This window comes from Pezoporus flaviventris, unplaced genomic scaffold (genome assembly GCF_033815535.1).
Source record: "Pezoporus flaviventris isolate CSIRO_AGI_PZ_B2104156 unplaced genomic scaffold, CSIRO_AGI_Pfla_v1 ptg000009l, whole genome shotgun sequence".
Taxonomy (NCBI): Eukaryota; Metazoa; Chordata; class Aves; order Psittaciformes; family Psittacidae; genus Pezoporus; species Pezoporus flaviventris.
Genome location: NW_026892557.1, coordinates 5,816,974 through 5,829,613, shown reverse-complemented (window position 1 = coordinate 5,829,613; position 12,640 = coordinate 5,816,974). Strand labels below are relative to the sequence as shown.

Genomic DNA, 12,640 nt, shown 5'->3' with positions numbered 1-12,640 from the left:
AGGACAGCTAACAATGACAACATCCTGAAATGGCAATAACACAAGATGTTCCACTCAATTCTTTCCTTATTAAAAGGGCACAGAAACTTTAAAACAAGTTACTGAACATTTTGCTCTAATTTCCTACTTAAGGTGTTGCACTTATATCCCACAAAGCATTTTCATGTTCATATTATGTATACCACACGAACCATTAAAGATCAAAGCCAACTGAAAATACCTAACAATTTGGTTTTGGGCATCACACACTTTTCTCTCATGCTTGTTTCATAACTCAAATCCTGCCAGAAGTCATTTTGTGGGTTGAACAAAAAGCTGCAGAACAGATCAGTCAAAACTCATGTCAAACTGCTTTATTACATCTTAAATAACATTACATTTTAATATAGTATCTATCTTGCATCCAGCTTTCTTGAAGTACACTGACTTTAAAATTAAATACAAAAGGTGAAGAGGGATACAGGGCGTGGAGAAAGCTCTACAGAGTAGTTTCATGAAAGAGAATAAGAGGGAATTCATCTTTTATGCCAAATCCAGGCCTAACGCACAATTACAGCACATTTTTGTACAGAATGTTGCAGAAAAAACAAAATGGAGAAAGCTACTACTGCTGCTAGAAGGAGCATTTCTGGATACAGTGAGAAGATAGGAAAGTTTAACAGAACAATCTGCTGTCCAAACACTGCTGCTTTTAACATTTTATTTGAAAAGAAAGCCAGGAAAACCTGCTCATTACAAAAATGACTCTGATCAGATGCAAAGGACTCATCCTACAAGAGGAACTGGCTGTGAGGATCTCATTTATAAAGAAGATGGTCTAAGTTCCCTCCTCCCACACCCCAGAATCTTTGACAGCGATTGTTTGAACAGGCCGTTTCCTTAAAATAAAAAGAAAAAAAAAAGAAAAAAGAAAAAAGTGACTTACCACGCTACTCCAAAACGTGCATAGCTTGTACTGGAGTTCTTCAGAGACTTATGCACAGAGTAGCAACAATAAATGAATACAGCGACAATGGTTACAGTTTTTAAACAGGTTATTTCTTCAAAGAAAAAACATCTAAGGACTTAGTCCAATATGCACTTTTTAGCATTTCTACAGCATGCGATTCTAAGAGTAAACCCACCCAATATGGCAAACAATCAAAAAAATTTTTTTTTCCTGTTTAACTTAGAAAGTTCAAGATCATTATTTTCAAAACATTGATTTGTACATCATTTCATACACAAAGAATTGACTTAATACCCAGGTGTAGGACAGGTCTCTTTTGAAAACAGAGATTCCTGGTTGATGAGACTTATAGGATAGTGTTAAGGATATATAAACTGCCCTTTCCAGTGGACAAATCCAAAACAGATAAAAAAAGAAATAATAAAGGGGGGGGATGGGGGGGACAGGAGGGACCAAGGATTGCATTTGTTATCCATAAAAGGTGAAAGGATTCTTTAAACAAGCATTCATTACCTTTTACAGCATGTGCTTGGTTACCTTACTGCTTAACATTATCCTATATATGCCAAGTTTTGTGCAACAATTATCTGTGACACTAGAAAAAAAAAAATAGGGACTAAATTTACAGTGTTAACAACCCCCAGATGCTTTGGGCTAGGACTTCCTTGGTTTGCTCAATTAAATACTTAAAGAAATGTATTTAAAAAGGAAACTTGAAAAAAAATCCTGCTACAAACATGACTTTAAAATTTGCAAGTGTGTAAGATAAAGTCCTTAACCTCAACTTGGAAACTACAGTGAAAGCTAACTGTTTCACAATTATGCTCAAGTTTATTTTCTGGTCATGCTTTTATGATAGTGTTTCATTTTTTAATTCTCAAGACAGAAAAGAAAAAATGGTCCCAGAAGGAATGCACAATTTCATTTTGCTTACAACACAAAAATTCTTCTTGGAAAGGTAATTGTGCTCTTCATTTCAGCAACAGGAGATGGAAAAGATCTTGCCCTTTGAAGTTGGGAGGATGGGGGTCCAAGTTAGTATGGTTGGATTGGATATGCTATCATTTTTAATTTTCAACTGTTGGAAACTTCTTCCAGTCATGGAATCCACCGCTCTTCTGACACACAGAAAGACTGATTAAGAGTTGCGCTTTGATAAAGTGTAAGCAAGCGTCAAGCTTTGCCCTCACTAAACTGACACATTTAGACATTATCTCACTATTTTCAAGAATGCTATTTATTTACCAGCCCAGATTCAAAAGACTGTATAGTCATCCCTATCAGGAAAATAAAACATGCCAAAATAGCTTATCACAAAAATGACATTGCATACATTAAACAAATAGCCTTCTGTAATAAGTTGATTTCTTTTTTTCTTAGTGACTTTCCTAATCTGAACTATAGGCTGGTAGCATCAGTAAAACAGCATTGTTTAGCCTGGAAATAAACACTCTGAAATCCCAATCGAGCACAGCCTTAATTAATTGGATACCTACCTACTTCAGTTCCAGATCTTGAGGAAGCTGTCCCATGATCCTGTTGCCACTGCCATACCATCATCAGTCACACCTAAGCAACTGACACGGTTATCGTGACCAGCAAGGACACCTGTAAGTAAGAATATGTAACAAATACGTATATTACTTTGAGACACATGTGACTGGATTATTCAACCAATACATTAAAAAATCCTGAACAGGCAGGCTTGGAATTTTTAAATGCTTTTGATTTAATAAGCACAAACTTGGATACAACTGGATGGCTCCACAATAGAATAATTCAGTAAACGCATTACTCCAAATTTTTCCTTGTATATTCCCCACATTATGACCTGTACTGATTTCTCATGAGTTGTAAAATCACAGCCCCAAAAACTCTGCTGACAATGTCATAGCAATAAATACAGTATAACCATGCATTGCATAGCTCTATGTATTTCCTCTACACAGTGATAAAGATCAGTTAGATTTTAATTTTTTTAGTGTGCAAAATTGTCAATTAAGCTGAATTATGCTATGAACACTAAAGCATTTTTTCAGCTAATTTTATCTTACTATGTTTACAAGCACTTGCAACACAAACTCCTACATACAATGTATTTGTCAATACTGAAATATGTTACAATTATAGTACTATAAAAAAAAATTACAACCAAGCAGAAAAACTAAATAAGCAACATTTTCCTCTATCCTCTCAATTTAACAGTTTCAAGTAGGTAAAAAGAAAACCTAATTATATTCAAGTGCTTTTCAGTCCACGGCACTCAGGTATTTGTACACTTAAAATTAATCTTTATACATCAATCACATTGTGTTTCGAATTCTCCTCGTTCATATTTTGGGCTTCCTCCTTTCTTTTACCAATCTTCAGTACAAAACATGAATTAAGTCAGTTGTTTTTAAACTAACATGTTTAAAAGTTAGTATTATTGTTAATTGCAGTGTACAAGTGACTAATTCATAGACAAGGATGCTTGATGTTTGAAGAAGTAATTTTTGTGATATACTTGATAAAAGCAATAATGCTGTGTGAGTAACACCATGAATCTCCAAATCCTATTAAATTCATCAAGTGTCTAAGCCTCAGGACAGCATTGTGCACTTCTGCCACATCAGAAGCCAAATCCTGAGTGCTGAAGCACACTATACATTCTTTGGAAATTCAGTGCAATACAGAAGCCTGCTGCCAGAGCTAACATGAGTATGTAGGAGTTACCTAAAATTTACTCTGGAAAAAGCATTAATATATCAACATTCTCTCTACCATCAACATTAATAAGCACTGCAATATTGTAAAACAAAGACAGCGCTGAGAAGTCTTATGCATTTGAGCTAAATACATAACCACAAAGGCACTTAATATAGAACCAGGTATGATAGAAGTGTCCAAGTGTCAAATCTGACCAGCAACTTGAAGTCTCAGAACATTTCAGTATGCAAAATAATCAATAAAGTAGTTTAAATCAATTCTAAAAGTTGGTAATAAAGAATTGCACTTGACACGTACATGGACTGTAAACCCAGATCAGTAGAAAAAGACTTGTTTCTCATTTCTATAGGCAAGCAAGATCACCACCTCCTTTTTCTTACTGAAGGTCTTTCAAAGAACAGAAATACAGGAAGACCCACATAATTGTTCTTACAGTACTTAAACACAGTCATTTGTAAACTAACCTAGACATTAACCAAGAGAAATTTCTCAATTCATTTCCACTTGTATACACATTTATGTCTCAATAATCAAAGCATAAGAATCTGGAATTGTAAATCTCAACACACAAACTGATTCATAAAATGCATTCCAGTACTGAAATAGTTGTATCTGGCAAATAGAACCAGAAGTTATTTTAGAATATACAAACCAAGAGTCCACAGCTTCAACTTCTGAGCATTGACAAAAACTATCATAAATTTTAGGAGAAACAAAGAATAAATTCTGGTTGCTGGAGAAAGGAATTAACAAACCCAATGGAAACTATTTCAGTAAAATCATACATTTCTTTACGTTTGGCTTGGTTCCCCCCTCTCCCCCACCTGTGGTGTAACTTGGCTGGTGCTTTTTGTTTGCTTTTAAAATCCACCTAGGATAATTTTAAGAGCCTTCCTTGGGCAGCACAATAGGTTCTTGTTCTTATCCCCTGTTCTAATGAGAGTAGCAAAACATTTGAGACTCAGTTTATATCTTTTCTCCTTTTTTTTTCTGATAACAATTTTCACTTTTAAAGAGCTGAAGTTAAATTACCTAAATCTTCGTACAATAGATTTCATACTCATTTCCTCAAAAGTTGATCTCCACAGTGCATGCTGTTTTGCTGGTTGTCTCTACAGCTACTGCTACAAGTTATCAGGGGAAAAAGAAACACAACCAACTTTTCTATGAACAGCTATGCTAATGTCGAATTGCTTTGAACAGTTAATACAAACAATGCCATAAAGCCTACAAATATAGCCACCAAAACCTTGTTTTTAGTGGCAATATTCCTGTTTGCAACCATCCATTGTTCCTTTCTATCCTTAAGCAGTATTCCATTTTATTTGTTATCATCATTAATCTACTTTCATCACTGGTCATCCTGAAACAGGTTATCACAGAATTTTAAAGTTGAGGCAGGAAACACTCAATGACAACTCACATTCAGAGTGTCCCACTGTGTTTATAACATACCCCCAAAAAAAAAAACATTTACCTGCTCTATCAGCTTTCAGCGTGTCCCAGACATTGCAGTTGAAGTCATCATAACCAGCTAAGAGGAGACGCCCACTCTTGGAAAATGCTACAGAGGTGATGCCACAAATGATGTTATCATGTGAATAAACCATAAGTTCCTGATCAGCCCGAAGATCAAAAAGCCTGCATGTAGCATCATCTGAGCCTGTGGCAAACGCATTGCCATTTGGGAAGAACTTCAAGGAGGGAGGAAAAGAGACACAATTTCAGACTTGATTCCTCTGTCTCACTGAACTCATCATTTTGTGCAGAGCAAGTAAAAAAAAAAAATTAAAGCTGCAAAGAAGAGCATACACCTCCCCAGAACAGGATTTTTCCTCTTATTCTTTTCTTTTTCTCCACACTGGTTTCATTTGTTTAAGCAACATCATCATATTCCTGCCCCTACCTGCAAATGACTACACCAGAGCTGATCTTAACTCACCATCTCCAATTCTATACCAATCATTTATGTGCTTTTAACAAAGTGTGATGGAGACCCAGTGATAAAATAGGAGAGGCCTTTCTATATGTTTAGCTTTTAAGGAACTTTCATTATTTTTAACAATTTTAGGGTAAACCAAATGTTGAGCTTAAATAACGATTTCCATTAGCCAAAGTCCATCAGTTTTGCTTCCCTTTTAAACCATTACATTTAAATGTATCAGAAGCATAAAATATAATTTATCCAAATGCGTAAAGTGCGGTCACTACTACTAGTAAGTAAGAGAGCATGTGAAGAACAGTCAGTTTTCATTTACCTCAAGTGAACTCAAGCTGTACAAGTTTCAGGTACATTCCCCAGCCATAAAAATTATCAATTAGAAAAACATGCCATAATACCACATCATACAGTACATGCTTAAGAGCTGAGACTACTGAAATGTAAAAATACGAATTGAAATCCCATGGGGTCTCTGCTCAAGTCGATACATACACAGATGGCGTTGATGTCCGACTCATGGCCGGTGAAGGTTTGCCGACACATTCCTTCTCTAACATCCCACAGTTTGGCAGAGGCATCACAGGCACCAGAAACAAAACACCGGGCATCAGGAGCAAGAGACAAACTCATGACATCTCCAGTGTGCCCAGTAAATGTAGTTGTCTGCTGGCCAGTTTCTATGTCCCAGAGAGCACTTGAAAGAATTAAGAAGGCAGATATTAACACAGCAGTGTTCCAAGGTGAAGACAGCAATTCTTGTCTAAACCTGTTAATTTATTATCATTGCTAAAAAGTAAAACTCCTTAAAGTATTAATAAAAAAATAAACCAGTGGTAGAAAAACCAAGTGAAATGATTTAAAGCGGCAATGGCAAGTTTACAGCAAAAGCTGAGTCAGCATTTCCCATTTTTAAAAAGACACTGAGGATGTGCAACCTTAAGTTATGTCTGTGATCTCTGAGCTTTTCTGAGACAGCAAAATCACCAGTACAGTGATAATCAAAGAGTATAAAAGTATGAAATAACACTATTATCTCCCTAACAAGAGGTCTATACACTGAAGGAAGATGCAGACTTTTCAATTTCTGTAATTTCTAGGTAAAGCAGAGCCATCAGGGGCAGATTCGCACAAGGCAAGTAAAAGATGACTTGAAACCGTACTTTGAAGTTCGGCTGAACTGAAGTGTCAAGGACAAACTGCTATCCAGAGAACTGTAGAGATGCTACAGTAACTCAATGTAGCTGAATTCTCTTAAGGGCATAATTTTAACAAACCCTGCAGCAAAACAGAACACCAACCCATATTTAGAAACATTTTTGCATTAAACCCCATATGTATTCAATAGCTACTCGGAATCAGTGAACAGATGGGCATTCAAAGACACTGACACTATGTAGAAGTGCTTATAATAAATGCTGAGAGCAATGTAGAGATATTTCAGCTGCTACAGCCTATGAGCTGACTTCATTTGGACATCAGCTCAGGTACAAACACCTGTAGTATGGGGAACAAACAAGAGGAATTAGAGATGTGTGCACATCTACACGGATATGATACGATAGGCATCACAGAAACCTGGTGGGATGGCTCCTATGACTGGAGTTGGGATGGAAGGTTACAGGCTCTTTAGAAAAGACAGGCCTGGCAAGCGGGGAAGGGGAGCTGCCCTTTATGTTAGGGATAGGCTGGAGAGTATGGAACTCTGTCTGGGGACAGATGAGCAGTCAACAGAGAGTTTGTGGGTCAGGGTTAAAGGGAGAACAGCTATGGGAGACATTACTGTGGGGATCTGTTACAGACCACCTGATCAAGAGGTCTCTGTGGATGAAGCCCTCCATGGACAGATAGGAACAACCTCACGCTCACAGGCCCTTGTTCTCATGGGGGACTTCAACCACCCTGGTATCCGTTGGAGCGACGGAACGGCCCGGCACAAGCAACACAGGAGGTTCCTCGACTGTGTAGAGGACAACTTCCTTCTGCAAGTAATAGAGGAGCCGACAAGGAGAGGTGCCATGCTTGCCCTCGTGCTCACCAACAGGGAAGGGCTCGTTGGAAATGTGACGCTCCAGGGCAGCCTTGGATGCAGCGATCATGAGATGGGTCGAGAATATGAGATCCTCAGGACAGTGAGAAAAGCGTGCAGCAAGCTCACTGCCCTGGACTTCAAAAGAGCTGACTTCGGCCTCTTCAGGAACCTGCTTCAGAAGGTTCCATGGGACATAGCCCTAGAGGGCAGGGGGGCCCAAGACTGTTGGTTGATATTCAAGGATCACCTGCTACAAGCTCAGGAGTGTTGCATCCCAACTAGACGGAAGTGCAGCAGGAGGGCCAGGAGACCTCCTTGGATGGATAAGGAGCTGCTGAGAAAATTCAAAGGAAAAGAAGTGGCTTATAAAAGGTGGAAGCAAGGACAGGCATCCTGGGAAGAATACTGGGATGTTGTCCAGGAAGCTAGGGACCAGGTTAGGAAAACTAAGGCCCAGTTAGAATTAAACTTGGCTAGGGTTGTTAAGGATAACAGGAAGGGATTCTACAGGTACCTAGCAAATAAAATACAGACTAGGGACAACGAAGGCCACCTCTGGAAGCTCTCGGGAGAGCTGGCTACACAGGATTTGGAGAAGGCTGAGGTTCTGAATGACTTCTTTGCTTCAGTCCTCACCGGCAAATGCTCTGACCACACCACCCAAGTCTTGGAAGGCAGATGCAGGGACTGTGGGAATGAAGGCCTTAGGCCCACTGTAGAAAAGGATCTGGTTTGATACCATCTTAAGAACCTGAATGTGCACAAGTCCATGGGACCTGATGAAATCCATCCGCAGGTCCCGAAGGAGCTGGCAAATGAAGTTGCTAAGCCACTGGCCATCATATTTGAAAAATCATGGCAGTCAGGTGAAGTTTCCAATAACTGGAAAAAGGGAAATATAACCCCTGTTTTCAAGGAGAAAATAGATGATCCACGGAACTACAGACCAGTCAGTCTCACCTCTGTGCCTGGCAAATCTTGGAGCAGATTCTCCTGGAAGGCATGCTAAGGCACATGAAAAACAACTTGGCAACAACCAGCATGGCTTCACTAAGGGGAAATCCTGCCTGACCAATTTGGTGGCCTTCTATGATGGGGCTACAGAACTGATGGACAGCGGTAGAGCAGTTGATGTCACCTACCTGGACTCGTGCAAAACTTTTGACACTGTCCCATATGACACCCTCGTCACTAAATTGAAGAGACATCACTTTGATGGATGGACCACTCAGTGCATAAAGAACTGGCTGGATGGCCACACACAAAGAGTTGTGGTCAATGGCTCAGTGTCCGCCTGGAGACCAGTAACAAGTGGTGTCCCTCAGGGATCCGTGTTGGGACCGGTCTTGTTCAACATCTTTGTCACTGACATGGACAGTGGGATTGAGTGTGCCCTCAGCAAGTTTGCTGATGACACCAAGCTGTGTGGTTCGGTTGATACACTGCAGGGAAGGAATGCCATCCAGAGGGACCTCAACATGCTTGTGAGGTGGGCTGATGCCAACCTTATGAAGTTTAACCATGCCAAGTGCAAGGTCCTACACCTGGGTCGGAGCAATCCCAGGCACAGCTACAGGTTGGACAGAGAAGAGATTCAGAGCAGCCCTGTGGAGGACTTGGGGGTGTTGGTTGATAAGAAAATGAACATGAGCCGGCTTCAGTGTGTGCCTGCAGCACAGAAAGCCAACTGTATCCTGGGCTGCATCAAAAGGAGCATGACCAGCAGGTCAAAGGAGGTGATCCTGCCCCCTCTACTCTGCTCTCGTGAGACCTCACCTGGAGCATTGTGTGCAGTTCTGGTGTCCTCAACATAAAAAGGACATGGAACTGTTGGAACAAGTCCAGAGAAGGGCCATGAGGATGATCAGGGGACTGAAGCACCTCCTGTATGAAGACAGGCTGAGAAAGTTGGGGCTGCTCAGCCTGGAGAAGGCTGCATGGAGACCTTATAGCAGCCTTCCAGTATCTGAAGGGGGCCTATAGGGATGCTGGGGATGGACTGTTCATTAGGGACTGTAGTGACAGGACAAAGGGTAATGGGTTAAAACTTAAACAGGGGAAGTTTAGATTGGATATAAGGAAGAAATTCTTTCCTGTTAGGGTGGTGAGGCACTGGAATGGGTTGCCCAGGGAGGTTGTGAATGCTCCATCCCTGTCAGTGTTCAAGGCCAGGTTGGACAGAGCCTTGGGTGACATGGTTTAGTGTGAGGTGTCCCTGCCCATGGCAGGGGCCTTGGAACTAGATGATCTTAAGGTCCTTTCCAACCCTAACTATTCTATGATTCTATGATTAGACAACCTTTGCTATAAGAACTGCTGCTTGCAAGAGCTGTAATGCTTTTAAGAATTAGATATGAGACAAAATCTATGAAAAAAAAGATTGAGGTCTTTTTTTGTTCAGTAGCTAGTATTTATTGAGTTACACACCTACATTCTCCTAAAAAAGAAAGGACAAGAAAAAACCATCTACTGTCACTGTAGAATATTTTCTAGGAAATCTGACGAATAGTAACATAAACTGATTTCTGTATTTAAAAAAAAAATTTAAGTATGACTTTTTAAGTAATAAATACTGAAAATACTAAGCAAGTTTGAGAAATTCATTAGTCTAATACATTTCCGAAAAAAAAAAAATGCTCATACAAGCTTAACAGACAGAATTAGGTCAGGCTCTTCAGAATATGGGCATAACTAAACAGCCGAAGCTAACAAACTTGAAAGTCCAAGTTTTCCATTACTGGTTAAAAACGTGACATATGAACAATAATTAAATCACATTTACTCTTCTGGATGACAATCAGGTTTACAAAGAAAAAAGCTTCCTTCCATCGTAGAGCTGTGAAAAGTTATTACTATCATGTTAAAGTTTTAGTGCTTACCAGGTGGTGTCGCCAGAGCTGGTGACGATTTGGTTATCATCCAAGAAGCGACAGCATGACAAGTATCCTGAAAACAAAACAACAAGCTGGTGAATAAGACCAGAGATTACTCTTCACATTGCATACTGGCTTGCTTACATGTTGCTGTCTCCTCTCCTGAAGATGGAACAAGAGCTACTACGTAAGCCTAAAACAACATAGACAAGTTTGACATATAGGAGCCTCCAATGTTTTGGATCAAATGTAGTTTGTCTCTTTACAGACCAGACCCAACCGCTACACTAGCACAGTGGTACACTGTGGACACAGTATTGTCACAGCAAACCTAAATAGTTTTCCCTGTGTTCTGAAGAGTGGGCAGGCAGTGGACGGGGGGGGGGGGGGGGGGGAGGAAGGAAGAGTACCTTGTTTAGAAGTCATTTTACTGGTGTCATCGCAACCACTACCTGGAAGGTCATATCAACACTACATTCTCATACCCTTAACTGCACCCAAAGGGTATACAATTCCTCTAGATTACCTAAATCATGCTTTGGAAGAAAAACAGCTGAAAGAATTAAATAGTATTAAGTGTACTTTAATTCACACTTAACTTCTTCTGTATTAAAAAAAATATCACAAATTATTACTGTGTAACTATTTATTTCTGAGTAACCTTATTTTCCTTCTACAGTCTTTATACCTTTTTTTTTTCTCTGTATAGAGGCTCAACAGGCAGAAAACTAGCAAGACACAGAGACCACCAGACAATTTCCTTTAGGAACTGTTAAGAGTTTTTCTCTGGAGCCATTTACCTTTGTCTTACACCCTTTTGTGGAAACAAAGAGACCATAAAGGTGATATGTAGCTATACAAGAGACCAGAGTACCTACTAAATAGCCAGTGTTTTAATTTTCAGTGGAGTTCAGGAAACCACCCACCCAAGCTTTCCTCTGAAAAATTTCCAATCCTATTCACAAAGAAATAAAAATACAATCTGACCGTTATCAGAAAATACCCAAAAGCAGTTCACAGTTTCCAGGTCATTACTGCTTGTAAGCTACTCATCTCCATTAACTGTACATTCTTTAGGAAGTGAGAATACCTTCAGCCCTGAATTTGCTTTTAAAGGTACTTCGTGACACTGAGTCTCTTGGTTTATTCAGAAAGAAACATTCTCAAGTCACCCCCCACACTTAAGAAGCCAGCTTTCAAGTACCATGAGGGGCTTTCTTGCTTCACAAACTCTTACCTAACTAATACTTCTTACCTAACAAGATGAATTTTGCTTCATCTGTCACTAAGATAACTCTGCAGCTACAGTTTACATCCTAATTTACCAGGTAATGCTTACAAGTCTACCTGTCTCTCCCCATCAATCATAATACAGTTCACCCTAGAAACAGAAGGCAAAAATTCTATTTTCACTGTATTTTGAGGAGAAGGGAGAAAAGGAGAAACAAGAGGAAACAATGAGAACTCAAACTTCTGCAAGTAAATAGAAGCTCCATCAGAAAGCAGCTGTCTCGCAAAAAGTTAAAACGTCATTACACCACTTCTGCTCAAAGACTATAAGCCTTTGGAAAAAAGTTTTTAAAAGGAAAGAGAAAAAGCTATTTAACAACAGGTAGTATGTAGCTAAGGTCCTGCCCAAAAAATAGAGGTGCACAGTGAGGTATATATTTTTATTTAGGAAATTACATTTAAACGATTAAAAGAAAACCTTCACCATATGATTATAATTGAGATTATTCTGAAGAGGCACTCACCTGTGTGACCAGCTAGTTCCCGGCTGACACGTACATTCCCTTCGCGAGTTTTCAAGTTATAAATGGAACAGATGTTATCAAGACCACCACAAGCCACATAATTACCAGAAGGAGCATATGCACAAGTCATGACCCAAGATGAACGCAGAGGAATGGCATGCACCTAAAACAGACACATTAATGTGTTTCATCTGCGAAACAACAGATTCATTAGCTATCACCAGGAAGATTTTCACCTGTCTTAAGACATACATCATCTTTTTGTCAAAAGGACAAAAAAACAGTAAAAAGTCTTCGGTTTTTTATCAAAGTATTTTGAGGGTAACTTGCTTATATTACAGCTCGTCAGATCAAGTAATGACATGATGACAATCTCAACTTGCC

The 12,640-nt window shown here is 39.4% G+C and overlaps 1 protein-coding gene across 6 annotated transcripts in view; it reads right to left on the bottom strand.

The window, feature by feature from the left end:
• Positions 1-338: 338 nt before the first annotated feature.
• The window catches only part of GNB1 (G protein subunit beta 1), a 41,657-nt gene continuing 29,355 nt past the window's right edge, over positions 339-12,640 (bottom strand). For 5 of the 6 annotated variants that reach the window (XM_061450457.1, XM_061450459.1, XM_061450460.1 and 2 more), the window contains 6 exons: positions 12,257-12,419; positions 10,509-10,575; positions 6,093-6,294; positions 5,136-5,352; positions 2,446-2,557; positions 339-2,067 (listed from right to left, as the gene is read on the bottom strand). In XM_061450457.1, coding sequence (XP_061306441.1) covers positions 2,451-2,557; positions 5,136-5,352; positions 6,093-6,294; positions 10,509-10,575; positions 12,257-12,419 — 756 coding nt within the window. In that variant the 3' untranslated portion in view covers positions 339-2,067; positions 2,446-2,450. The remainder of the gene's footprint in view (positions 2,068-2,445; positions 2,558-5,135; positions 5,353-6,092; positions 6,295-10,508; positions 10,576-12,256; positions 12,420-12,640) is intronic. The other variant, XM_061450462.1, reaches the window with a different exon arrangement.